The 25,808-nt window shown below is 39.1% G+C and overlaps 1 protein-coding gene and 1 long non-coding RNA gene across 5 annotated transcripts in view; one reads left to right on the top strand and one right to left on the bottom strand.

Moving 5' to 3' along the window:
• Nucleotides 1-25,380, bottom strand: part of slc1a2b (solute carrier family 1 member 2b) — a 31,531-nt gene extending 6,151 nt beyond the window's left edge. Inside the window, exons 1-8 of one of the 4 annotated variants that reach the window (XM_043234514.1) lie at nt 25,012-25,380; nt 10,581-10,720; nt 9,962-10,114; nt 8,070-8,320; nt 7,382-7,526; nt 7,169-7,295; nt 6,845-7,078; nt 5,725-5,919 (exon numbers count right to left, since the gene is read on the bottom strand). In XM_043234514.1, the coding sequence (XP_043090449.1) occupies nt 5,725-5,919; nt 6,845-7,078; nt 7,169-7,295; nt 7,382-7,526; nt 8,070-8,320; nt 9,962-10,114; nt 10,581-10,710 (1,235 nt within the window). In that variant the 5' untranslated portion in view covers nt 10,711-10,720; nt 25,012-25,380. The remainder of the gene's footprint in view (nt 1-5,724; nt 5,920-6,844; nt 7,079-7,168; nt 7,296-7,381; nt 7,527-8,069; nt 8,321-9,961; nt 10,115-10,580; nt 10,721-25,011) is intronic. The other 3 variants (XM_043234513.1, XM_043234516.1, XM_043234515.1) reach the window with 3 other exon arrangements.
• LOC122341162 lies at nt 11,140-16,490 on the top strand. Its single transcript, XR_006250433.1, has 4 exons — nt 11,140-11,247; nt 11,953-12,066; nt 12,171-12,294; nt 14,889-16,490. It is a non-coding gene; the product is annotated as an uncharacterized LOC122341162 (long non-coding RNA).
• Nucleotides 25,381-25,808: the final 428 nt, after the last annotated feature.

The raw sequence follows: 25,808 nt of genomic DNA, 5'->3' as shown, positions 1-25,808 counted from the left end.
ATTACAAAGAATAAGCCTGGGGCCTGTACCATGAAGTGGTTTAGCTGGTTAAACAGATAAGTTTCAGTTCAGTTTGCCAATGACTGGTTTTAGGTACAATGAAATAGTCTTTCTGCAGTGTTCAGCGCCATAGTAACTTACACTCCACAGCTAATCGGCTTCATGGTAGGTTATCTTCTGGGTTAGAGATCTCAGAATGAAATTTGACCAATCAGCTTCAAGCTAAGTGACACATTTCTGATGCAATAAAGCCACGGTAACATTTTAAACACATATCACTGCCTTGTTCTACATCTCTAATCCTTCCCAATACCTAAAATGAACAATACCGCACTAACTATTAGTAAGCAGCAAATTAAGAATTTATTGAGGGAAAGTTATACTATAGTTAGTAGTATATTGTTACCTATTCTAAAGTGTTACCAAAGCCACTCCTCCAGCTTCTCTTACTCCAAATTAAAGCACTCTATATAGTAAAACCTTTTAAAGTGAAATTTTTTTGTTTAATAATAATTTGATAAATATTAAGCTTTTATTATAAATTAATTTAAACATATAAATAATATGCAATATAAATAGCTTTTAGAATAAATAATTGTAATTTTATTAAATTTAGATTTTAAATATTATCAACGCTATCATCTAACTTTACAGCTTTTACTTGCACTTATATGGTAAACATGTTTTCTTTACTTTTTCCTATTTCATTGATGGGTTATTTCATCTTGCTTTTTTAAAAATGTGTTTACATTCTTTATATTGTTTAATCGTTTGGTTAATTGTTGGAAGTGAATCACAGTTTCAATGCACGTGATTGGTCGCTCATTATTGATGTCACACCTTCATGCGCACAAGCTCCATTAAATCAGGATCAAGCCTGAGTTACCAGTTAAAGCTGATGATCAGCTTTGTGGCACTAACAAACCCGGAGTGGAGTGTTTTGGTTTTGTCAGCTCAAAAATAACTTTGTTCAGTCATGGTACAGTCCCTTGGTGTCACATCTCAAGACTGTTTTGTTGTGTTTTCCATTCCCCATGTGCTCTGTAGTTTCCATCTCACGTTTGATTTGTCATTATGTTCAGGTGTGTGTCTTTGTTTTCATCATCATCTCCCCTTTATGAGTTTCATTCAGTTCTGTGGTTCTTTGTCTGGTCTCGTCAATGTTAACTACATCTATGTATGTGTGCATGCTACCACCCTTGTTGGAAACTCTCTCTGTGGATTGGTAAAAGACTGTTTATTGTGATTTCTCATCTTTGTTTATTCCCTCACCACACTGTGATGCCTGGGTTATCCCAAGACAGGGCAACTCCTGCAATTAAGACACTGGATTGCTGAAACTATCCCAAGAGACATTCTTAACTAAGAGATAATCAAACCATTGTCACGGTCCATTAAAAGGCCACAAGTCCACTCCACTTCTCCAGGAGAAGGTACCAGATTGTACCTTAACTTTCAAGAGAAGTGGGATTTCCCACATTGTGTTTTTTGCACCAAGAATAAAGTAGTCTCCACTTATATACACACAACCGTCTAGAAGAGAAGGCTCTTGCAATTAAAATGTTCTCCAAAATCTCAGACAATAGACCACATTTAATTAAAGTGCGTAGTGTAGAGGCCCACCCCAGGGTTTTCGCATCTCCAGACAGGGGTGATACACGAAAAAGCAGATCTGCTCTGATCCGAATATCCCAAAGAGGCTTCTCCAAGAGAGAACAATATAGGGATCAACCAAAAATAGAAGCACTGCACACTTGTGAACACCGCTACCAGGATCAACTGACCCAGGATGTGTACTGCCCTCGAACTAGGCTTTCATCTCAGCATCATGTCGGCCTGTAATGGCATCTAGAAACTATAAAACAAAGTAGTGTTCAGAGGAGCATTGGGTAAGACATGGGAGGAAGAAAGTCTAGAAGCATACAAGACTAGGCCAAGGTTTTGCAGAAATGTCAATTTTCTGGTAAAAGTAAACAAGTGCATTGTCACAGAGACGTGGGACAGAGGAAATCCTTTCTTTTCTGTGAGTGCCAGAAAAAAAAATTCACTTTTTTTTAAAGACAAATATAAATTGCATCTCGCCTGTGTAAGGTATTGCCCTTTTTGCTACAAACATATTGTCTGTTTTCACAAATGCATGGTTGTCCCAGATGGCAATTGGTTAAAGATCATATCTTGAGCTGTGACTTTTTCTGCGTCTGTAGGTCAAAAACTGGGGAAGTTTGCACAATAAAAGTTAAACGAATGAGCATTCTGCAGTGTGTATACCAATAGAGACGGATGTCTGTTAAACTAACATCGTGTAGACTTATCTGTATAACTGCTGCCATCATACCCAACAGTGCATGACACAGACCTACAAAATCTCTCAGTTGTACATCTTGGGCGTTGAAGACCCTCAGGTGCAAGTGCAGGATTAGCCACAATCAGTTTCAGCACAAGAAAATACAGACTGTAAATTGAAAGATTCTTTGTGGGAAGGAGACATTTCCACCCAGTTTGGCTAATTCTCCAAAAAAGAATGATTATCTGCCTTAACACAGGCCAAAGCACAATGAGTCATGGAGCTACGGTCTGGAAAGAGTGAGAGACTGACACTTCATAGCTTTGAGCTCAGCATCGGAGCGCCATAAATCAAGCTAATGCAGTGCCTTAATAATTGCATAGCTAGAGTTCTTTCCTCTGGAAAAAAGAGCCTCTGTGAAGCGCATGACCCAGAAAACAAGGTGACAAGGATACGATGTTAAAAATCACGGTTGAGATTGATATTAAAAAATCTGATGAAAGAAGTCTTGTTTAATTAATCTTTCACACAACTTCTGGTACAGTTTCAAACAATGTTTGTATCTAATTTACACAACTCCTTGTTCCCAGCTGAACAGCGACAGACCACCAGACAAACAAGCAGCAAGCAATGCCTCTCCTTCACGTTTTGGTTTCCATTTTTTGAAAGTTTGCTTGTTTCCCTTCATTATGGAAACCGCAGTGAAATTTGCAGCCCTAGCTTCTGTTGGTGGAGCTCGCCAGTTCACCGTTTTGACGCCACTGGACGATGCCACATTCTAAAATCCTAAAACTCTAAAGCTGACAGCCAACTTGTTTGTTGGTGTCTGTCTGTGCAGTGTGAATTGGCAATTTTTACAATTAAACACTATTGTTTGACACACGCTCCTAAAAACGGTGGCAGGTATGATAACTTCCTGGTTTTTGATAAAAGAAGAACAGACGACCAAATGTCTATGTATATCATTTCACGAATGACAAACTCAAATGTTAAATTTATACAAAGGAATCCGTTAAATCATGCCATGAGTCATTGCTATGATTGACAGTGGCAACGGAATGAATCATCTGACGAGCCCATGTCAAAATATAGCTGTCCGTTCAGTGATTCAGACTAGATTCAGACTAACAAAAATACAGGTCTGTGTGTGATAAAACTTAAAACATAGCCTAGTTATTAAATTAAATATGAACATTTAAAAATATTGAATTCATTATTCATTTGTTATAGCCTACCAACTTATTTAATTTGTATTTGACTATATAGGTATTTAAATAATTCAGCATTATAGGCTGTTACTGCACTTGCTATACTTCAGTGCAATAAAACATACTACATTTTTATAATATTTATTTTATACTAAATCAAAGGACGTGAAAAAAAAACGTTGAAGTAGGAGCTGGAGCCATTGAGTGAGACTTTACCGCCATCTCTTGGGTCTAACGATAATTCTGTTTTCATCTTAAATTTTTTTTGCAGAGGCACACTTTTAGCACATTTTCACATGTTGTCTTCATGAATGAAAAGCGAACCTTTTAATGATTGGAATTTTACTGCACGGAGTGCCTGTGAGCTTCGCTAAACGTTTGCTATCATTAGCATTATTTTCTTTCAGTTTCTGATGTACTTAAAAAAGCAGAAAGCAGAAGATGTTTCTGTGAGTCTCTAACTATATATAGCACATATAGAAAGTCAAATATTATGAGCTGGTTTATCTTTATTTGCAAGTTCTAAATAGCACTCCATGCTTATTATTATTATATATGCAGTATATAATAACCTGACCTGGGGTTTGATGTCCTGCTCCCAGAGTACTGTTTTGCCAGGCAATCATTCATTTTAATTTAATGCAACTGGCCTCCATTTATTTTACTTAGTTCCCACATAACACGATCATAAAAAAAACATCTTGTGTTTGTGATAGTGTACAAGGCTATTGTTCTGATGTTTAAAGAGATTAAGACTACATAAATCGAATCTGCATCTTAATTTTTAAAGACTAAGGTTCACATCCCATACTTCTTTCCTGTGAGTAATGGCCATAAGTTTAGAGTACACATGTTCAGCACATCTGCCTGGTAGTTTTCAGTGATATTAAAGATTAATAAAGATAATTAGCTGCTTCATGTATGTATATTTAGAGCTGGAGCTCAGCTGAAAAGATTGGACACCCCTGTAATTGTGCTTCTATTTACAAAGACAATTCTAGAAAACATGCTGATATTGAAGTGTTTACTAGATTAAAAGGAATAAATACTAAAGATACTTCTAAAGATGGTCATTTACTCTGACCATCAATGGTACGGCTGTGGGGAAAGTGAGCAGCACTAAGTTCCTGGGTGTTCACATCACAGAGGCCATCTCCTGGACTAACAACACCACAGCACTGGCCAACAACATCTCTATTTCCTATGCAAACTGAGAAGAGCCCCAGGCCTCATCATGTGCACCTTCTACAGCTGCATCACTGTGTGGCGGACAGTTCCTGAGAAGTTAGCATGAAAATACACTGGTATTACAGTGGTGCACCAACTCTAGATCCAGCTCCTCCCGCTTTACATTTCCCTAAACCTACCCATCTCCACCCGCTAGATCAAATTGCTCCAATTATACATACAAACAAACACACACACACACATACAAACACACACATTTGTGTTTTTTCTAATCGAATCAGCCATTTTGAACGAATCAGTGGATTTGAACCCTGGTGTCCTGGTCAAATCTCCTCCACTGGCACTTGCCAGTCATGGCCTCCTAATAATCCTCATCCACACAGGTGCTGACTGAGGAGTGTACAGCTATACACAATAAAACATTACATAAATTCATCATTCATTCATTCATTCAGCATTGACTTAACATTGTTTTAACAGTCACTTGCTATCTGGGAACAGCTCAACGAGTCAATCAAAGCATTATACACAGTTACCAAGCATCATCTCATAAACTCTCATGAAAAACTATTGTGTTCCCCCCAGTATAAGAAATACATTTGACAAGTGTGGCTAAAATATCAAGCAAATAATGCACGAAAAGATAAAAAGTTGTGATGGCATGAGCATGTCCTTTAAAGGCATCAGTGACCCTACATCTCAGCGCCATCAGCCAAAGAACTGACAACTTCACACATCATCACACCTAGAGGGAAAGGCCATAGCACCAGATCCTCTAAAAGGAAACTTTAGTTATCCTAAAAAACTTCTGATAATACATTTTCAACCGATCCAAGCACCTATTTATTAATGTTACACACCTATCTAATGTGACAGTATTGTTTTGATAGAGAGCTAGAATTGATTATATATTATATTAACTACAAAAACCTAGGAAAATATACTTAATATATGATTTATGCTCAGCTCCACCTAGTTGGTGCAGAGTACGCTAATTGATTAGGTTTGTTCATATTATATATTATTTTTTTTTAAATGTCTTACCTGACAGTGACAATTTGACCAGGATCTAAAGCAATTCCGTTCATCTGGGCAATAAAAATGGCAGCCACAGCCTCATAAAGGGCTGTTCCGTCCATGTTAATTGTTGCTCCAACAGGAAGCACAAAACGTGTAACTCTCTTGTCAATGCCAAGGTTTTCCTCAAGACACCGGAATGTTACGGGCAGAGTGCCAGCGCTAGAAGAAGAAGAAAAGGAAAACAATAATCAGATAAAACATTAGGCTTGGGGTTATAATTTTTTTGGAGCCAAAAATACTTATTTATATTAAGTCATTTATAAACTGCATCTACACAAGATCAATGCCTGCTTCCACACCGCTACTAGTTAAACCCCGCCCACAATTCTACATCACTGCCTGTGTAGCCCCGCCCACAGATTGTAAGGTCTACACAGAAACCAAACCATAAAACAGCAACAGCAGGAGATTGTGGCTTAATGGTTAAAGAGTTGGACTGAGCTGTCAAAGCTGTCTGTAAGCTGTCAAACATACAGAGGTTTTAGCCAATCACAACACTGGGTGTTTATTTGTGAGTCTACAGTCCTGCACATCTATTTATACAGAGCAGTAAAGAGGGACAGAAACAGCTTATTACTTAATGATGATGATATTTGGCAATACAATTGCTCTACTCTACTCTAATCAAAAAAACACCTGATCCAGCTCATCAAGCTCTTCAGGATCACTAGAAATTTCCAAGCGGGTGTGATTTGGAGATGTGAAACGGAGTTTAAGACCAATGGTCTAAATTAAATATGGTGACAGGTCAATAACGCCAAACCAAGCTTTTTCTAAGATGTATAACTACATTTGACTTGGGCTGGAGTTGTGTTAAGTAGTTTAACGCTATTTAAAAAATCCTAAATACAGTACAAAGCAATTACTTCATTGCTTATATTGAGACCATATGTAAACTATCCAATTGGCCAGCACTAAATCGCAAATTTTAAACAGTATTGCAATCTTTAACGTTAACAATTTCTGTAAATTGCTTATTCTGAGAAACAAATAAAAATCTTAATATTACATTTTAATAACAAATGTATGGCTCCATGGAATTAATATATCATTCATGAAAAGATCATGTAGAGTGATTTCATACCTAGAGGCTGTGCCCAGAGCCGTGATCCAGGCCTGGAAGATGCCCATGAAGAACGAGAAGGGATTTTTCCGAACAATCGCAAAGTATATGCATGGTAGGAATATGGCACCATGGATGATCAGACCAATAATAACCGTGATCATGTACATCCCCAGCTGCCTGGCCACCACCTCCAGATCTTTGATAGAGATGATCTTCCCACAGATCAAGCAGGCGATGCCAAAGGGTGAGTACCTACAGAGTCGGTTCATAATGTGAGTCCATAAAACATACCAGTACTTCTGATTTCTTAATCAGCTAGAGGACATAAACAGCATAACTGACCACATGATCATGATAACCAGCTTCATCACAATCTCATTGAGTATGTTGAAGAAGTCAATCATGAGCCTAGCTTTCTCTCCCATCTTGCCCATGCAAATACCAAAGGCAATGAAGAAGCCAATTAGACCTGGAACATAACGAAACACAAAGATATCAATCAATATTTCAACGAAAAGGTATAATCTACCAATATCTGCGAGTACGGTGCCCTACCCAACACGTTCATTCCACTCTTGAACTGCAGAGATTTCTTGTCTTTGAAAATCGGGGGTGGTTTGGTGGCATTGGACAGATAGTCAGTGCTGTTGGTGTCTTCGAAATCAGGCTGAACTTCTACCTTCTTCACGACGGTTTGGATCTGTGCATTACATCACCTCAATCAATAATTACATTCAACTAAACAACTAAAGCACCGGGGTTGTTGATCAATTAAGAATAACTCATAAACTGCTCAGAATTATTAATGACACCCTAACCTAAACTGTATCATAAATATAATTTCACACTGAATCACCAAGAGAATGTGGAAACAACATGACAATAATATTTTGAATTTTTCATAACATTAGCAATTACATACTATATCCATTACTGTATAATTGTAAGCATAAATGGATCGATTACCTTTACATTCAAAATATGACAACTTTTAACTTTTGATTTGAGTGAATTTAAAGTAACATCCACATAAACCCATTATAATGTCACATTTAGCCGTGCTTTTCTTTTTTAATATGGTGTTCTGATGAAGAAATAAATGCATCTTAAAAGGCCTGAGGTTGAGTACATTTTCAGCAAATCCCTGTTTTGGGTGAACTATTTCTTTAATGACATCTATCATACTGTAACACATTTATGTTGAAAATCTTGTGAGCCTGAACATTCTCTGGGGAACTCTTACCTGCTGGAAGCAAGCCTGAACCAAGTTCTCTGGGAAGAGGTTTCTGATAAGATCAAAAAAGGCATCAAGACTGGAAACCTCATCATTCTCGGCTCCTTCTCCCAGATTCTCCTTGAGTTTTGGATTTCCGGGGTGGATGAGGAGGACCAGGATGACCCCCAGCACAGCAGCAATGATAGTAGTGGTCATGTAATAAATCATGGCTCTGGAACCCAGACGACCACTCGACTTTGCGTCCAGACCAGAGAGACCTTAGTTATGGAGATGTGCCATATCAGTTTACGTAATCATTCTGTCATATTCACAACTCAAACACTGGTCACCCTTTATATTAACTGGCCTTAACTATTATATACTACACCAAAAAAATAAGTAATTATTGGGTTCATATTGTACTGAAAAGCGCTTTTGCTAAGGTTAGGGACAGGTTTGGTGGTATGGGTAGATTTAAGGGTGGGTTAAGGTGTACAAAAATGTATTACAGATATAATTACATATGGGTATTATTTTAAAAGTGCAATGTAAAAACATGTATGTACACAGTAAGTAAATTGTAATAAATTATTAAGTACATAGTAGTTAGGGCAACCTACTATAAAGTGGGACCAATTTTTTCCAGTGCCATTATGTATTTTAAAATATTCCGTTTTATCACTCAGTCGGATAGATATAGCGCAACATCGTCATTTATAATGCAGTTCTCTGGGATCGAACCCAAAGTCACATAATTATACATCATTGTATACAATGCAATGCGTTACCAACTGAGCTACAAGGGACCAGAACTTTAGCACAGATAAAAGAACAAGAAACATCAAAATGAAAACGTCCTGTTACCAACAGGAACGCAGTTATACGTTCTGATGGGCCATATTTCAGGAATTTGGACAACAATCTCTATGGGTGAATTAGCTGAAGGACAGGTTGATGATCATGAGTTGTCCAAACTTTTTTATTCCCGTCATTCTGGTAAAGGTTGATCTTAATTCCAGACATCCAAAGAATGCTTTTATAATTAAACCCTCAAAACCCTCAGAAAAACACATGGAGACAGAATCCTCTATAGACTAGAAACAGTAGACCATTTGCAAATCAGGGCTTGTGTGTGTTTTTACAAACAAAAATCCCAAATCTGAGATTTTGTGCTTTTATTCATTTGTTATACAGATGTCAACTACATCCTGTTTATGTCCACAAGAAAGGTGACCATGGAAAAAAAACAATTCTCACTATTAATTATTTGCTTATTAGTAGCAGATGTGATCTTTATTAGTAGTTGGTTATAAAGCACATATGAATGTCTTATTCTGCATGATCGTATTTTAGATACCTTAAATCTGATAACTAAACTTAACAACATTACTAACTATTAACAGTCAACAAATTTGTAGGTTAGTGATGCAGAAGTTTTAGTTCATACTTAGTGTGTCCGTCAGTTGGTTGATAAAAGCAGATACATTTTTTTAATTGTTAGAGCAGTTATTATGGAAGTCTACTCTATTGGCATCACTTATATCACTCAACTAACACAAACAGGATGTTTTCTGTCTAATACATCAGACATCTGTAATGACATATGTTGTATAATATCCTAACCCTTTTCCATCACCCCTCCTCCCTAAATTTTCGAAGCATTAAATTAAACGAAAGCACAGAAATTAAAGAACAGTTTTTGATAACCATAATCAGAACGTCTTACATACAGCAAGGAGCTATAAAGCAGAATCAATGAATGAGCGTGTTCTAAAAAGGCGTAAGATTTAAAGATGACCTCCCCTCCGTCTCAGTTTGGCATAACTTTTCAGCAGAATTAGCCTTTGTGGTTTCACCAACGCATTTAACATTTTCAAACGTATTGTTGACAACTTATTAAAAGATGAAGTTTGTGTTACCTGTGATTAAGCTGGAGATGATTAAGGGAAGGATGAGCATTTTCAGCATCCTCATTAGAATATCTCCAGGGAAGGCAATTACCATGACAATGTTGTCATCGATCGGAGAAGCCACGCGCAACAGCATACCAGAAACAGCTCCCAAAATCACACCTGTGACGAGGAAGAGAGCATTCCTTCTGTTGAGTGTAGAAATATGAGGCCATATGCGAATCCGAACAAATAAATCATACCACCCAGTTCTGGTCCTCTGGGTCATGGGTTTCAGATATAGTGTGAAGCGAAGACACCTAACAATCTCTACATCACTCACAAACACGTCTGTCTTGATAATCCTAAAAAGAGGCTTGTTTTTTATATCACGCATACATCACACTCGCCCACTCAGGATCTCTTCGCAGAGACACCTTCCTGAGACTCCAGAGGAATATATTCACATATTCAATTACTTCAACAATGCTGTATAAAAATAACTTCTGTATCCAATGGTGCTTCAGAAATATTCATTTCATCACGCTTCATTTGAAGTTATAGTAAAGCCTTTACCGTCTAGAAAGCTCTGCTTTTCAGCTTCAGATCATGCTAAGTGTGCTGTTGTGGATCTTTGAAGAGCACTCACCCATCACTGTCAGCGTGAGCAGCAGGTTCTTGCGCATCTTCTGACATATCGTTCCCCATTTGGAGCTTGGCCTCGCCTCGATGGGCTCCAGGTGGCTTTCATGCATCCTTACCTCCACGTGCTTCGGCATGTTTCCAGAACTGCAGAGAGAAGAGTAGATAAGTCCCTTCATGGCATGAACGTGCAGTCATCTGCATCCTTCATATCCATCGTCACAAAATGTACCCCCTATATACTTCTGAAAATAAAACTAATAGTGACATATTTCAGGTTGTTGTCTTGAATAATAACTGCATGGTCATGATGAAAAAGGGGTTTTCTGAACGGATACCCCAGGGTTCACTTGAACAGAAAGATGTAACCATGCTTTACAGTTTAAATCACACGACGACAAAGGTACCACTGACTGCGAGGACATCCAGGCTTCAGTCCTCACAAATCATCACAGATGATAAAGCGCATACAAAGAGACTCTCTGAAAGCCATAGACGGCACACAAAAGGGGGTTTATTCCACGTCGAGTCGTAGAAAAACTGAAGAAAGAACAAGCTGAAACAATGGCAACACGTGTTTGCTCATAAGGAGACTACGACCAAGCTTCTTATCAATGTTGATTTAGAGTTATCAGAAAAAGCAAGACGAGGACATTTTTAATAACAAGATTCAGGTAAGAAGAAAACTTCAAAAGATAATTACTAATCAAACCTAACTATGGCAGCTCCACTTTTTTTATTTAGTTTGTTAGTAGCGAAAAGGTAGGGTTCTCAAATCAAAAATCAAGCCAGTTTTGTCTGTGATTATCCAAAGTTTTTGTCAGACATCAGCAGCGTTTCAAATGATCTCAGCAAATACACTTTGAAATAAATAAACAAGCAAACAAACTCATTACTGAACATCTAGACTGCTTCTTCTTCCAGACACGACTCTCGGCTGTTCATGTTGGCTGATCATGTGCGATCTTATGTAATTACACATTTTTAATTGGATGCGTATTTAAAGGAGCTGGCAGCATAGGCACATGTGTTTGTCTTAATGAGACAATCCTGGATTCCCTGTGGGAAGATCTCCTTATCAGCATCAAGGAACACAGATGGAGATCAGAAAGTTTTGTTATTTTTGATGTTTAGGTGAAAATTTGACATCCAGATATCACATCGACACCACTTTTCACCAGTTTTTACACCACTTTTCTATTACAAGCACTCTCTCTCTCTATTTATATAAAGCCTGTATTAAATGTATTCTAAATAAAAATTATAAATACATTTTTTGAGACTAATTCTACATGCCTGCAATCAGAAGAGCAGCGTTAGGCACGAGAGGACCGTCCTGACTATGATGCACTCTTTTTCTTTTCTCTTTTTTCACACAGAGTGCTTGAGCATTTAACAAAAGTGGCATTCATGTGTTAGACGGGACAAGAATTTCTCAACGCGTTATTCTTCCCAGCTGTATCTTTCATTTTCTTTCATACATAATAGCCCAGGTGAGTTTAAATCACTTTCATCAATCTTTTTTTCCTCTTCCTTTGAGCACGGTAACAAGACATGATGCACAGCCTACACTGTCAATGTCTCTGCCTGCTTTCAGACATCTTTGTTAACTCCTGCAAAGCCGTCAGTGGACCAGTCACCTCCTCGTCTCAGTCAAAACCCTCTCTGAACCTCCATCTTTCTGGAGGCAGGTGTCCTTGCTGACAACACTTCCACGACAGGTGTGTATGACCTTTTTGATATCTTTAACAACTCATCCACTTTAAACCAGTCCACATCCTTCTGGCCTGAGGAATAAACTTCTTGCTTCTCAACAATGTTCAAAATAAAACAGGCAGAGAAACATAGAGCGATCATTTTATTTCCAATACTGAATTATAGAGATGGTAGAAAGCAACACCAAAGAACTTACTGATGGGTTTCAATAGTTATGTTTGAGGGACAAAATACATCTAGATCCACTCATATTTCATCTAAAAGCACAAGCATGTGACAATCTGTGGCAACTGACTGGTCTGCTTTTTGTGTTGGCCAATCAGGGTTTTGACTGAGAGCCAGTGGACTGAGATTTAATACCACTGGTGAGTTTTTAAAAAAAAAAAAATGTAATCATGTCAGATCATTACCCAGAACATCACAGTTCATCGAGCAGCTTGTCATATCCTGGTGCCATCCCATGTGGACACAAACACAAGAAGCAGGACCTCACAGACTTCCACTGCTCCTCCGTCCGGTCTGCATTTACACACATTAAAGACACGGTTACACTGACTGTGTGAGCTTGATTTAGTGTCTCAAACTCTTGTATCCTACATGAGCGCTTTGCTGCACACAAACATGTCAAAAGTGGCGCAAAAGTGAAGTAATTTTTTTTTTAAAGCAGTGATTAAGTCATTTCGCTCTTGTTTTACACATAACCACATTGCATACTCAATTCTACCAATGCACTATCAATCACTACCAATACATTCTCACTGCATCAACGCCAGGAATCTGAGCTGCTTCGTTCAATCTAACCGCCTAGTTGCATGTCTTTTGAGAGAAATAGAAGAATTTATGCATCGTGGGTAAGATACATCTCACTCCCTGACTCTGCTGCAATGTACAGAACCATGGCAGCTCATTAAAATTCACAGATGATATAATACGACCCGTTCTACCCCCGCAAGCACAGAGCTCGGACCAGCACGCCAGATACACATAACTTTATTCAGTTAATTATATGGAAGTGTGAACTTCATATATTCAGAAACAGAATATCTAGTAAACGAGTGCAATAAGGAAGTCAATTTAAATGAATCCAGTAAAAGTAAAATCAATCCTTGTAATAACAGAAGAATGATGTCTGTGTGTTATGTGTGCATGTTACATGTCAAAATTATTATGCAAATCAAACATTGAAAATATAATATGTGTAATTATGAATAACGACCATAAAGCTTCTCAAAGTTCACATCATTCAGGAGATATATTCCGTGTTGTGTGTGTTTGTGAGAGTTGGTCCTCAATCTAATACTTTATTACACTAACACTCGACAAGTGCACCAGTGTGAAAAGACTTTTAAAGTTTTAATTGGCCACTGGAATTATGTAACTTCTGTGATTACCTGATTCCTCAGCCCAAGTTTTCAGAAACAGACAGTAATTACTGCCGCATGCACAGTGTTAATGTGGATGCTTACGTAAGAAACCCGAACCTACAGAGTGTGAGACAACAGGCGATCATTGCAACAAAGCGCAGTGGTGACCATCCCATCCACCCGCTGGCGGCCGGCTCAGATCTGCCATGTCTAGTCACTGTGAACTTGAGCTAAACTCTAGCGAACGCACCTTTAGGGCCGCCCTCACATGCATAAAACTACAAACAAACCACGTCACAGAAATACATTTACATTCATTTACAGGTGTAACGCTGGATCACAGTAGAGACTGCGTGCTGGTTTTCATGGTCAGAAGTGAGTCTTGCCAACTGAAATTTACTTAGAGTGATGTATTATTAGAGTAATATAAAGTTACTTATAGTTAGTAGAAAGTCTGCTTTAGACAATCAAGATATGGTGTAATCCAAATTTCAAAGGAAGAGCTTAACCAAACTAAAAGGCCTTACAATTAACAGTTTTCTGAAGACTTCCACTCAAAGCACTTCACAGATAATAGAGAAAATTTCAATAAAGCATCATGGGGTATTTGGGTTAGATCAGTTTTCTTTTGTTCTGCTTAACTAAAAGGGTTCCTCCACCCCAAAATGAACATTTGTCCATTAATCACCTACACACGTCGATCGAAACCAGTGGATGGTCTTCAAAAGTAAATGATTTTCATTACTTTTGTCGCTTCATAGCGTTGAACCACTGTCGGAAGATGGACTATTCTGACGACGTCTTTAATACTCTTCTGCACCTCGACAGTTTTCATCTAAAATGTCTTTAATTGTGTTCCCCGACTACGAACGCGACTTTTGTGGGTTCGACAAAATGTGAATTTGAGGGTTGAGAATCCCTTTAATATGTGCATTAAGTCAAAGGCTCTCCAGTCCTGAAGGAATGACAGACATCAGATGATCAGATTTCTTCACACTTTCACTTCTATCACTATTTCACTTATTCTGGAAAGATGACAGACTCCCTGGAGTTTAAATTCCTCACAAGGCATCATTTGGAAGCCGACACAGGTGGAATGTAGAGTGTGTGTGTGTTTGTGTGTGTGTGTGTGTGTGTGTATGTGCGTGTGTGAGACTCAATGCCATGCCAAAGGAGGCCAGTGAAAGGTATTCACTCTTTCTCTCTCTCTCTCTCTCTCTCTCTCTCTTGGCCAGGACCATGTGAAGTTTCCCGGCTACCCATCTGAGGGCTTTTGTCCTATCCCAGAAAAGTGGCAGTGCCCCTTCTCACTCCCCCGGGCAAAGACTTGGCTTTAATCTGGCATGGAGAGGATGCCAGCCCCATTCAGGCCGCTGATGTCATGCATATGCCCACCGTGGGAGAGCAGCGGATGGACCCGCAGGGGGGCCAAGCGCCTTTCTCCTCTCACTCAATCCGCTCTCTATTGGGATGAATCATTCTTTCAGGAATGGCAGCCCACTGTGAGGCACAATTGATGGCGATTATCCCAATTTTATGCTACCTTCCAGAGTGAGAAGATTCTCTCTCTGACTCTCTTTCTTCCTGTCTCTCTCTCTCTCTGACAGCTATTACAACCTTCTGGCCCTTCTTGAACCAAATACACACACACACACACACACACACACACACACAGAGAGAGCTCTTCTCAACAGCTTATAGCATAATAAATGAATAAACCTGGAATGAAACATAGCTGAAATGTACACCTGTCATTGCAAAACATCACTAATGATCTAGTATATCATGCTCAGACGGTTACATTTACATGTTGTTCTTGTAGGGTCTGTTCCATGATCTTACTATCTCTTTTTCACACGTTACCTCATGAAGAAAGTTACTGGCACGTTTAAGATCATTTAAGAAACATTTAGATTAGATTATCAAGGTCTCTGAGAAGGCTGAGAGCATAAACCTAAAAAAACTGACCATAGCTGACCACTTAGACAATCTTTTTTTCCCCATTTTTATTAGATTGTACAATTAACCACAAAACATGACCTTATTTTCTGGAAATGTCACTTAGAAATCTGTAATAATATGAATATTGCAGCCAAATTTGATGATCCAGATATTCCAGATATTCTTTTCATAATATATTGTGTCTAAGTCAGGAGAAAATAGCACAAACATCATTATCATAGTTTCCTAACCGGCCGGTGTTAAGGGTAAAGTCACGACTGCGGCTGACAAACACACACACACACACACACACACACACTGTACGGGGTCAAGACTCGGGGCAAAAGTGAATGTCTAGACAGAGGTCAAATCCTTGCTGGAGGACACACACAAGCACACACACGTACATCCCCATCAGGTCAAATCTAATAGCAAGGACAATAAAGCATTTACATTTTAAGTAATGAATCACACTCGCAATGCAATTCAATACCAATTATGTGTTAAAGCATAAATCACTGAGCATAAATCCTGATTGTGACATAACATTCTTGATGAACATATAACATTCTTGTATGGTCTAATCTCAATTTAGTTTACTTATGTTGCAATTGGATGTGTAATATATAGTATAATGTAAATCCAGCTGGTTACTGCAGAATAAATCGTATTATTGCTTACTTTTTGCCTTAGTCCACTCATCATCAGCAAGGTTGTACATACTGATACAGCAGAACGGATAACACTTCAAGTCATTTCAGTTTGAATTATTACTTCAAGCAAAGTCAGTTAGTATAGTACTGTTTCATCTGACACACTCAGTTCAGTTCATGAATCTGTCTCAAGTCAGGTCACCACTTTTATCCAAAAGAGATTGCGCCCAAGCCCAAACTGTATTGTCATGAAATGTATTGTTTCGAACAAAGTATGGCCGAAACAAAGTTCGTTCTTGAGTTTGTTTCAGCAGTTTTCGGGGAGTTGGTTTTGGCTCCTAAACTCCTTTGAGCTACTATCGTTCCGCGGTGAAAACTTTAAACTCTACCTTCTTTGGCGCAAGGTTTTTTGAAAGAGTAAAGATATAAGGCAGCAAAACACGTCTTTCATTGTTGTTCCTTCACTAAGTATGATAAACAATAAATGAAATGAATAGATAGAGTTAGAGGGTGGTGTTTTTTTTAATATCGCACTGTAACTAAGATTCTAGTGGTGGTAAGATTCTTAAGTAATGAACTGAGGTGCCAGAGGAGTCATTGGTGATTATTAATGCCTTAAATTAGAAGTGGCTCATGGGCTTCCGAACCATTTCATGTGGACGAGTCAGTCTGACAATGCTAATAAATCAAACTCAATTTAGCTGCTTCCTCAAATCTATTTATTCACATTTTTGAATAAATGCACATTTGATTGGCTACTCGTGAGGTGGAGCAAAATACTGTTGATGTACTCAAAGCAGATGATAAAGAAGTGGCTACACGCTGCAGACCTAACTCTACCTGATGCTTCATTTAACTTTTCAGTTATTTCGTTCATTTTTATTTTAATGTCTTTCTGCTGTAACATGAGAAGAACCATTTTTGCAAACCGTGGACTTGAATTCCGGTTGCTTCCATCAAAACAGTATCTGCGCTACTGGAATCGGGAATTTCTAGCAATGTATTATAATGTTGTGACTATAGTGGGCACAGGTAATGTAAGTAACTATTTCATTCATTAAAAGTCACCAGACCACAGAAAATAGCATATACCCTAGTCATTTTTTTTTCTCGAGGAGGACGCACTCCCATTTATTTATCAAGGGATTACTGGTAGCCAGTGAAAAATGAGGAACAGAGGTCGTTTGGTTTAGGTTATCATTGATCCAGGGATGTCACCTTTCAGCCCTGTACAGTTCTCTAATCTGTGCAATCAAGCCAACAATACTGCCAGATATGAAGGGTCCCCAACTAAGCATGCCAGAGAAAGCAAAAGATGGAGAAACCAGGCTCAGTGGAGCAAAATTGAGAAGCACAGGAACCTACCAATGTATACCGATTTTCGCATACAATACCAATTTATTGTCATTTCTGTACCGCTATTCAGAAGCAGCCATCTGCATCATATTGCAGGTTTTGTGTGCGCTGTGAGGTAAAATATAAACACATGAGCGACCCATATGTGCGCTCGATCAGTGTGCATGGGCGCACTCTCATTGTGCAGGGAAGCTCATTCTGGCTGTAATGAGCCAGTGATTAGGGAATTCTGGGTTGTGCACAGGTTTCCGATGTGAGCTGTAATGATGTGTTCACAGATCATTCTGGTTGAAGGGTCACCAGGCTCCCATTCATCCACAGTGAGCGCACAGAGAGGCACCTCAGGGGCCAAGGGCCATTCCAGTCCATTCTCTTATTCACATGCTTTGTGTTTCTCTTTCTAATTCATTTTCTTTGACTGTATGCTTTATTTATGTCTTAATTTTCTACTCATGCGCAATTGTTTGCGTGTTTTGGCACATTCCACAAAGCATTTCTGTGGGAATATTCTAGTAATGTCGATGAGACGACTTGTGCTACCAAAGACGGTTCCCACATTTGTGTGTATTTAGAAACATCTGCGCAGTAAATGAATGTTTCAAATATGTGACAGTAACACGCATTCAAACACTTTCGTAGCATCGGTTACCAATCCTGTCTGGGTAATTTTGTCCAGTCTTATTACACCAATATAACCAATAACCAGACAAACGTATAAAATAGTGCCAACTACTTCACATCAATATTTTTAGGGTCATCAGATGCCTATTTTCAAATTATTTATCTGCTAATACTGGTTAAAATTTCTTAACTGTAGTGTGAAAAACGTCACCCTGTCAACAATGTCAAAAACAGCTCTGTTCACGGTGAGCTGTTTCAGTGCATGTCCCTTTAAATGCTAATGACCCCACTCCTCTCTTGCATGGCCATTCTCTGAGACTGCATTCACAAACTAGCGCATTATTAGGAAAGGCGCTTTGCTAAATTCATTAAAAAACCTTACACCCAATGGTTTGGTAGATGAAGCATTATCACAAATGATTTGCGTGAACATGGACACATTTAGGTAGATCGAGCATTCCTTTCAGAAACAAACGAAATCCACCGTGTCTTCAGCAGCTCAGAACAACTGCTATTTTCATTAATTCTTCCAACAACAAAACACCTCAACTGCTTCTTGTCTACGTCCGCTCCAGCGTTTAATAAAGAGGACATCGATGTGGGACACACATTTATCTTCAAACATGTAAAAGTGAACTTTGCATCCGATGACACCAATGAAAACTACGTTCAGTTATTTGTGAAATAAGACTTTAGCTCACATTTCTTTTCCTCTGGCTAAATTGTGGGTCTAGAAGATGACTGGACTTGCATCACCTTGCATCGCAATGAATAAATAGATACATGAAAACAAAAAATCGATTAGATCTTTGATAATTTTTTTCTAAATCAGCTTTATATTTAATAAGCTTCCACTAAAAAAACATTAGACGACGAAACCCCTGGTGCATAGAGACTTCACAGACTGGATTACTATAAGATATGTATCATCCCACACCATACAGAGCCTTTCCCAACACCTGCCTTTGGGATAACTGGGCCAAGCTGACCCGCTTCTTTCCCATTACGCTTTTATCACTTCATCAATCATAGTATTAAATGAAAACTGCATAATAACAATTGCATATCACATAAACATCATAACTGGATGAAGTCCACGATTCTTCGTGAAGCCGTCATTATGTGAGCTAGCGCTGAGCTCAGCTAGCATCTGTTATCTGACTGTAGTGAAGAGCAGCATTTGATCATCTCAGCCTGAACCTCAGAGGAGCTCATTAAATCAAGCACCATCCCCCATGCTTCCACGCAGGGAAGACAAAGCGCATGAGCGGGGAAAAGATGGCAGAAACCGTGAATATTGACAAACCTTCACTTCTGTTGGAAACACACGCTTGCCCTCAGACGATACATAGCATCACAAGCACCAGCATTCAGAAAAAGAGATTGGGAAAGTAGTTATAAGGACAGAAGGTAGATGGTTCTTCACCAAACTTTGGTTCATTTCTCAAAGCCTTTGCCCTCCACAGCCTAATTAAAAACATTTTTCTTTCAAGCAGAGTCTGTTCGCTTGGCAGCCATTTTGGAAATACTGGAATCTCAAAAACTTCCCGGTTTTGCATTTGTACCACAGTCCTATATTTTGGGGACCAGAGGCACAAAGCTAATCTCTACCCATTTGGCCCTATTATCAAAACTAAAACTCAAATGATTTGTTCTTCATAAAAGTAAATCTCTTCATCAAAAAGCACTAAAACCAGCAAAACATTTAATGTTCAATATTCAATTCGTGACTGTCTCTCCAAAAAAAAACTAAACAAACATAGAATTTCAATTCTGAGGTTGCAGTGTATTGGTTTAATCATTCTTTTATACTGTCCACTAATTATTGGGTTGTCAGTGTGTGTCTTTCATTTGTGTTAAATCAAGACGTCACGGACCGCCCACGTTACATGTGCTAGCTGTCTGATGCACACAGCACGCTAAACTGGAAGCACGTTTATTGATTGGCTCACTTCTACACTATTTCTGGAAGCCTCTTTAATTGTCTGCCAGGAAACAAAGCTGTGTTCATAAAGACTGCGACAACGAACGCTTGACGTGAACAACCAAATGCTGGATTTCAAAAGTTTGTGAAGTTAAATTTGCCCAGCTTTTCCAAATCCATCATTTCATTGAATGTGAAGTGGATTAAAAGAGTTAGCAACGTTAAAAGTATTTTTTGGAGGCTTAGCATAACGATACAAGATATGTTTTGCCATGTTTACTTAACGGAACGTTTGCATTGTCTCCTCTGATATCCGTAAGGGTCTCTATTTAAAGTTTCTCACTGAAAAGGGAACATCTTCGGCGTAGATGATAAGAATAGTTGTATTTGAGGAGTTCAAAGTGGCCATTGAATAGCCTAGCTCCAAACGTTGGAATAATACATTACAGTTGTCAGAACACACTTTACAAACTATACAGATTACAACTCATTTCTTAATTAGTTAATTCTTTGTTAACATTATGTAAGCGATAATGTTGTTATCACAAAATAAAACCCACTATATTATTCGGCTTATTACATTATTAATGAGTAAACTGTTGCTAACCAAATGGCTTTGAGTCTAGATGCTTGAACAAGTTCAGACAGGAAAAACATTTAATGCATAATGTACAGTTGGATCTCTTATTGCATAGCATTTCACCACACAAATAAAGGAGGACATAAACCGATTATTAACAATTAACGATCATTCCACATAGAAACTGCTATTAAAATGAAAACCAAGTGTTCAAAGCACCTGTCACTTAAATGACATACTCATTAATTGTAATTCTTATTTCTGATATATACTTTTTTATTTGAAGAGTTGGTAAGATTTTAAGCTAGCTTTGCTAGATTTATTATTATCGTATTTCACCGGTGAAGAGCACAAGCCAGCAGTGCATCAGAGCCCTGTCGCTCGTGTATACTATACTCAACGCCATGCACGTCTGCTGGCTTGAGCTACAAACGCTAAACTGCATTTAGGAAGGCAGGATGCGCAGGAGACGTGATCGAACATCGTTGATTTATAATGCAATTTTGACATTTTGCGGCACACACTCGAAGTGCAGGTTGCTGTAGTCTATAGTCTATACAGTCTGTAGTTCATAAAGACTACATCAACCATAAGCCAATTTTTGCTCCATCTAATTTTTAGTTTTACGTCTTGCTAGCTAAACTGTGTATCATACCAAGCTTTTTAAATAGATTAAACAGAAATCAAAAGAATATGCACATTTATATTTACACAGCATGTTTATTTGCACCTAAAAGATTATATCTACAAGATCATAATAACTGAATCGATCGGTTTGGATCTCACAAAAGCCCATCAAAAGACGTGCATTTAGTCGTCAATCAAACTGAGACAGCTAAACGTACTCTTTTGCACACATATGCTGACACAGTTTTCAGAACTCAATTAAAGTAAATCTTTATAGGCTTTGGATGCTAATTTTGATGAAAATGATTGACTAAAAGCACGGGCATTTAAAAGAAAGTTTTATATGTAGGTTTGGGAGGAGTCTAATCATTTGTCAATCATCAGCAGTCACTGTGAGCCTCAGGTTCGAGCCGTTCATTTAGCATTGTCCATCAGGACCGAAGAGGCAGACGTTAATCAGGCCCTCAAATAATGGCCCAAAGACTAGTATATTGACTAATTGACAAACCTTGGTAAATTATGTTGCATATTTATTTTGTTAGCTCATATTGATATTTTTGTGGTGAATAATTCAACCAATCAAGTCAATTCAAAATCCAAATCTGAAAATGCTCCTCCTCTTTAAAATGACGGGTCTTCTCTGATGACATCAGTTCGGTGGCTTTTGCATGAGCGTGACATCATTAACCACACCCCTCCAACTGTCAGTGTTCATTTCTGAATGAAACACAATCGGTTTGTGGAAGAAAAAACAAGCCACACCCTCTAGTTTCCTCATTCGATATTCCGTTTCTTGTCGGTAGCACGTCACAATACAGAATTATATCGGTTGCAAACTTCCAGTTCACGCAGACTTTAAATGCTCTGCAATTCTGTAGTTCACATGCAATAAACATAACTTTCAGCGCTAATGTTTCACTGCGCGTATTCGTTTTTTTTTACCACCGAAGGGTTTGAACTGGTGCAAGTTGTTGATGTAGGCCCTAAATTAATTAACTATTTTGGGATATATGGGAAACATTTTTAACACGTTATAATAAGATAATCATATAAAAAGATCATCATAATCATAGTGTTAGGGGTTCTTTAATTCAATTTACAATTTATTTATAATGTGTAAGCCCTAGAAACATACATTGTGAATATGATCTAAGGCTATTTTGCCATTATGCTATTATTTTATAATGATGGAACATGTCCACCAGTTGACCAGATAAATAGATAGATAGATAGATAGATAGATAGATAGATAGATAGATAGATAGATAGATAGATAGATAGATAGATAGATAGAGAAAGGGAGAAAAATCTTAATTAAGCAGTGCATGCGTGCCGAGCCAAGTTTCCCCACAAAAGACCTCTGTGTGGAGTCGTCCATTCAAACACAAGCAGCTCCAGCATCATGCCAAGTATTGAGAAATAATGGAGCAGTTTAGAGGCTCCGTCCCTGTTCACAGGCTCCCTGAGCTGGGAAAATGTTAGTGCGGCGTTCAGGAGGGGCTTTTAATTGTTTTCCCATCTCTCTTTTTCGTTGGCTTTCAAAAGCCTCGGGGCTGACAAACAGGCACTGAACGGGATTGTTTTGTGTTGGGTTGGCCACGGCCGGAGGTAAACACAACGCGCCCCTGTGTTCCCCCAGCGGCCATGGGAAGGGGGAGACACAGACAGAGATGGAGGCCCTCCGGAAGCCGACGGAGATGGGCATAGGGTGCCATTATGAGAGCTGGCATTGTGTGCGCTGCTGAGATTCTCATGCGTGTCCGTGAAGAGAAGGCCAGGGTGATAAAGCTCTCTCGGACCAAGTGAGTAACGGCTCTGCGCTCCCACACATTCGCTTATTTACATGCTCAAGAGAGAAATTAATGCCCCCCGATCTCCGACAGCACACACAAAGATGCTCACAAAGCTACCTTAAAGGCCTATTAGAGGCTGGAGAGGGTTCGTGCTTCTGGGGTTGGGATGGGACTGGACAGGACTGCCAACAAGTGATGAGGAGAGCCCTCTTTCCTCTAGTGCGTGATTTATGGATCCGACCGCACAATGCACACACTGATTCACATCGAGTTGAAGGAACCAACACCGAGCACCTCTAGAGTCCTCACTCGCGACAATCACCATTATCACGAATGACGAAGAGAAGAAAAGAGCCGGTTGTTATTTTCACAAAAACTGCATTTATCCCACCTATATGCCATAGTAACGGACTGGATGGAGCGTTTGCCTGACCACCCAGCGAACACATATGAGTTTGCAAATGCGTGTAGACTGTACGATAGAATTATTACCTATTACATAATCACCAAATCGCTGAATTTGATCAAAGACCTCAATTAGGGCAGCATTCGATTCGGCATGTTTTCAATAAAATAAACGTCGAACCCTGTGGAACAACACACGGACGAACATCTGTGCCACGCGGAAATGATCGCTTCAGAAGACAGCTAAAAGAGCTAGACCCGTTGCCTTGACCAAATTTATTTGAAGTCTACCTAGGCTATGGAGAGACAGAGACAGGGAGGAAGAGGGCAGTGATGAAGAGCGCAGAGAGAAAGAAGTTGGATGGCACTTTGGCAGCGCAGGCATGTTCCCAGGAGGATTACTCAAGCCTAAAAACACACACATTTGTTTGTCTCTCAGCCTTTCTTTCCTTCATCTTTTCACTTCTAACACCCCTTAAGCTGTCTCTCTCGCACCATCTATCCACTGTTTTTCGGCATCCTGCTTTTCCCTGCAATTAGACTTATTTCTTCCTCCTTAGTAGTCTTGAGAAATGGAAATGTGTTCAGAACGCGTTACGATGCTCATAGCGTCCGAACACACAAGTCTAGCCCAATTACCGCATCTTCACCTTCTGTACCCGAGTACAATATAATTCCACCATTAAAAACCTGCATTATTTATTTATTTATTATAGCTGAGGAATTTGCAGCACGCTCTATTTCCCTGGGGATGTACTTTACATTGATTTTGACTGAGGACGCCAACCCCCAGCCTTAATTTCACCCCCATCACACCTGCCTTCACGGCTAACCTTTGACTCCCCGGCTCTGATATGACACGAGTGGGGGAGGATATCGCAGAAGGGTCTCCATCTGACACAGAGCACTTCGTAATCCACCATCATTCTTTCCAAATAAAAGTATGCAAAAGCCAGCAAAAAGAACTTCGATAAACGTCATTCGGTATTTTAACCTGTTTAAAGATTTGAATAAAAATGCTTTCATCTGTGAGCACATTATGCATCTATGCATGCGCGCGCGCACAGGTCCCTCAACACAATGAATGGGGGACTTGTACTTTTGGCACTCAGGAGCCTTTTGAAGTCCAACAGAATGAACGTAATGGATTATCTGCATGAAGGCTCTCTCACACATCTCTTAAAAATCACACATTAGTCAAGCAGTCGTAGTCCTAAAAATAAACGAATAAACACACATCTATTGGCTGAATGAATTTTCATTTTAGCATTACAAGAAAAGAGTAACGCAGATATATCTCTTGTTTAAACCGTGCATTTGATAACAGGTGAACCCACCTGAGCTTAAGGCACTCATCGCTCAATAATAATAATATTCACTTTTTATGATTGTGTGCCTGCTCATACAGTGGTGCAGAAAGAAAGAAATGCCAAAAGCAACACATAGTAAGTAACCTACACGGATCTCACCTGTCGGCCTGGAGGACTCAGGAACGGGTGACTGTTTTCTTCTCGCTCTGCTCTGGTTCTGTCATGCACTTTGGTGAGATCGTTGTGTTTGGATAATCCGGTGCTCCGAGCACATCTACAGTCACGCCGAGGGAAGACTACCTCAGTGAGAACACAGGCGATGTTTACACTCCTCCTGCCCCGCCTCGCTTCAGCCGGTCCTCCTACCTCCACCTCGGACCGATTCTACTCGCGTTCATCAAATAAACCGACGTTCGCCAATTCTTTATAATTGACATGTACCGCGGTTAACGGACTTTACGTAGAAACCAGCGGCGAGGGTTGCGTTTAGGAATGTCTAGGTCTGATGTGGAAGAATGGAAAGCGAGGAAGGAAAAGCGGGCAAGAAGTGAATGTGTCAAGCGATGAAAGGATGAGGAGAAACAAAGCGGTCTCACGGCAATTAGTGGCTTATTTAAATAGATCTGTATGAAAGAAAAAAGTACGATCCTCTCTCGATGCACCGAGGGTTGTGTTAGAAGAAGAGACTCGTGCCTTTGTTCTACAAATCTACTTTTTTACAGCAATCGTATACGATTGTGTACAGAATCGTCAATATGTTGTAGACCCATCAAAAGTGTCAGAAGATATTGAGCACACAGTCTACTAATATTCTGAGGTAAACGTTTAGTTTTCCGGAATTTGTGACTAGATATTATTAAAATTAGGCAATGTCATCAAAACACATACACACACAATAGATTTCAAATAATAATGCAATATAGACTACAAACTAATTAAATTAAT

Source organism: Puntigrus tetrazona, unplaced genomic scaffold (genome assembly GCF_018831695.1).
Source record: "Puntigrus tetrazona isolate hp1 unplaced genomic scaffold, ASM1883169v1 S000001140, whole genome shotgun sequence".
Lineage (NCBI taxonomy): Eukaryota > Metazoa > Chordata > Actinopteri > Cypriniformes > Cyprinidae > Puntigrus > Puntigrus tetrazona.
The sequence above is the reverse complement of the archived record's forward strand: the minus strand, read 5'-3'. Positions and strand labels throughout refer to the sequence as shown.